Genomic DNA, 2,667 nt, shown 5'->3' with positions numbered 1-2,667 from the left:
TCGGTAAATACATCTACATTTTAATTCAGTCTGCAGGCTGTCCCGGTCCCAAGTTCTACAACTCATGTTTGGTGTGCTGCTAGTTATCTGCTCGTCCTATGTTTTAGTTGAGCGCTACATCTCATCAGAGGAAGAACAATAACAAAGGATTGCTTCCCTTGACGCTGATCTGAACTTGCTGGAAAAAAACGTCCAGTTTTCCCAGTTCAAATCTGGCCTGTTCGACAATAAATCTGGCAACGTGAGATCGAGTGAGCTGTTTGGGTGTTTGTACCCGGATGTTGACCCTTTCAAGGTCGAGATTTTGGTGTTATCCGGTCTGGACAAGACCCCGATTAAGTGTGAGGGGTTTATGCCGGATCTCACGTACATCGATAAGAATCAGGTAGTCGTCAACAGTACAAAAATACCAGGAGATTTTAAATCGTGTAAATACCGAGAAATTGTGAAACATCCGACGAGCGATAAAGACGTTAAGTTTGGAGACTGGAGTGAAGAGTTCAACAAAAGCCTCACATTTTCTGAAAGTGTCGAGTTTTTGTTGGTCGAGTGCGAGAATAAAAATTCAAAAGTCATCTCGAAATCATATCATGCGTTAATCCCACCACGTGATGAATTGAATACATTAAAGCTAAAAAAACGCAGCAAATTACTAGCGCCTGCGGAGACGCTGAATATTTTAATGGTAGGCATGGACGGGTTATCCAGGCACCAGTTTATTAGGTCAATGAACCTGACGTATTCGTTTCTTAAAAACGAACTCAACTCTTTTGATATGGAAATGTACACGCAACTCGGGAAAAACACTTTCCCGAATTACCTCCCCTTGTTGACCGGATACAACATCAGTGAGGTGGAGGAGTGGTGGGAGTGGTCCACCAATACGGACGAGTTTGACCTAGTTTGGGGCGATTTCCGGAAGGCGGGGTTCAGGACTTTATACACAGAGGACATCCCCTCCATCGGGGGTTTCCATTACGAAAAACCCGGGTTTAAACTCCCGCCCACAACCTACTACAGCCGACCGGTTAGTATGGCGATGGAGAGGGATAAAGATTTACAGAAGCCTGGGTATCATTGCGCTGGGAATATCCCGGATATCGTTTTTCATTTAAATTACATGGAGAAATTTTTCGACACCTACCCCAACACGCCGATCTACGCCATGTCGTTGTTTACGAAACTAACCCACGATGATATGACAAATTCCAAAATGGCGGATGCGCATTTGTTTAATTTTTACAAAACTATGAAGCAGAAAGGACATCTTAACAACACAGTAGTCATAACTTTCTCAGATCATGGACCACGATGGGGCGCCATTAGATCGACCGTTAACGGCATGGTCGAAAGTCGTTCGCCATACGCCATTTTTTCCTTTCCCAAATGGTTTTTAGACAAGTACCCGGAAATCAGAACCAACTTGAAGACCAACACACAAAGGCTGACCACCCACTTCGACACGCATGCCACACTGCAGGATTTAATCTACTTCCGGCCGAAAACCCCCAGCCCGCTAGCTCCAGGAAAACACGGCATCAGCCTCTTCAAAGAGATTCCAATCAACCGGACGTGCGAGGACATTCCGATACCGCTGGAGTTCTGTCTCTGTGACCAAGTCAACATTGAGACAGTCCCGCGCCATGATGAACTCTTCCACGCCTTCTCTGAGGTCATTGTGCTAAAAATAAACTCCAAACGGAATCAAAATATATGCGAAAAATTAAAACTGCAAAAAACTCTTCAGTTATTGAGGATACAATTACCAAAACAAAAAGAAAAAGATAAACAGTTATTTAAGATTCGGTTTCAAACTACCCCAGGGGAGGCGATCTATGAAGGGACAATACAGACTCCCAAGGGAGATAATGTAAAAATTATTCAACTTTTGAATGAGACAATTAGTTCTGGGAGAAGTTCCAGTGTCGTTGTAGGGGACTCTGTTGACAGATTGAACTTCTATAAGGGGCAGGCGGATTGTGAGAATGACGCGTCAAAAAAACCTTACTGTTACTGTAAAAATTTAGTTTGATTGTAGGATTACTACACCAGACTAATTTTTGTGTGGACTAACCTATATAAACTTAAAAGGATATCTTTTTTTGAGCGTACATGTCATCAAAAACAAGCAACAACTGTTCGCCATAGACGGTGTTCTGAATTGTTGTTTCCTGTAACGGAAAAAGTGAAATTTTGTTCGGTGACCAGAGTGTAAGGAGACGTAGTTTTAGCGGACTTAGGGGAGGGGGCGGCGAGCCCCATGGGCTAGCTTTGGCAACGCCCCACTTCTTGACGCTCAGAGCTAGTTAGATGTGCCTAATGCCGAATACAGGCGTTGTCTGCTCCTAATGCCGAATACAGGCGTTGTCTGCTAGTTCCATTACAAACGTATGAGGGGGACATTATCGACGCTTTCGATACGAGAATCTGTTTTAGACATGAATTATTTGGTTTATGAAAGCTGGATTGAGTATTTGTGGTACACCAATTAATACCTGGCGTAGTTCCAGTAATGTATGACACACTAGCTAATGCCTGACAAACTAGTCAAATTCTGACATAACACTCAATTATACCTGAAACACTAACGAAAGCCTGAATTCGAGCTACAAACTGATGTCTGACGTACATTCTAATTTTTTACCAACAGCCTAACAGCTAGTGCAT

General features: G+C 43.2%; 1 protein-coding gene across 1 annotated transcript; it reads left to right on the top strand.

The window, feature by feature from the left end:
• The first annotated feature begins 646 nt into the window (after nucleotides 1–646).
• On the top strand, nucleotides 647–2,084 carry LOC131931398 (uncharacterized). Its single transcript, XM_059288207.1, has one exon. It carries the CDS (start codon nucleotides 683–685, stop codon nucleotides 2,030–2,032), a length of 1,350 nt encoding a protein of 449 aa, XP_059144190.1. The 5' UTR covers nucleotides 647–682; the 3' UTR covers nucleotides 2,033–2,084.
• Nucleotides 2,085–2,667: the final 583 nt, after the last annotated feature.

The sequence above is a fragment of the Physella acuta genome, unplaced genomic scaffold (assembly GCF_028476545.2).
Source record: "Physella acuta isolate Inbredline_101_S28 unplaced genomic scaffold, ASM2847654v3 ptg001958l, whole genome shotgun sequence".
NCBI classification, from domain to species: domain Eukaryota; kingdom Metazoa; phylum Mollusca; class Gastropoda; family Physidae; genus Physella; species Physella acuta.
The sequence above is the reverse complement of the archived record's forward strand: the minus strand, read 5'-3'. Positions and strand labels throughout refer to the sequence as shown.

Bases quoted from the DNA above. Each gene is read 5' to 3' on its own strand.
- LOC131931398 (XM_059288207.1), top strand. From the start codon at position 683: ATGGTAGGCATGGACGGGTTATCCAGGCACCAGTTTATTAGGTCAATG.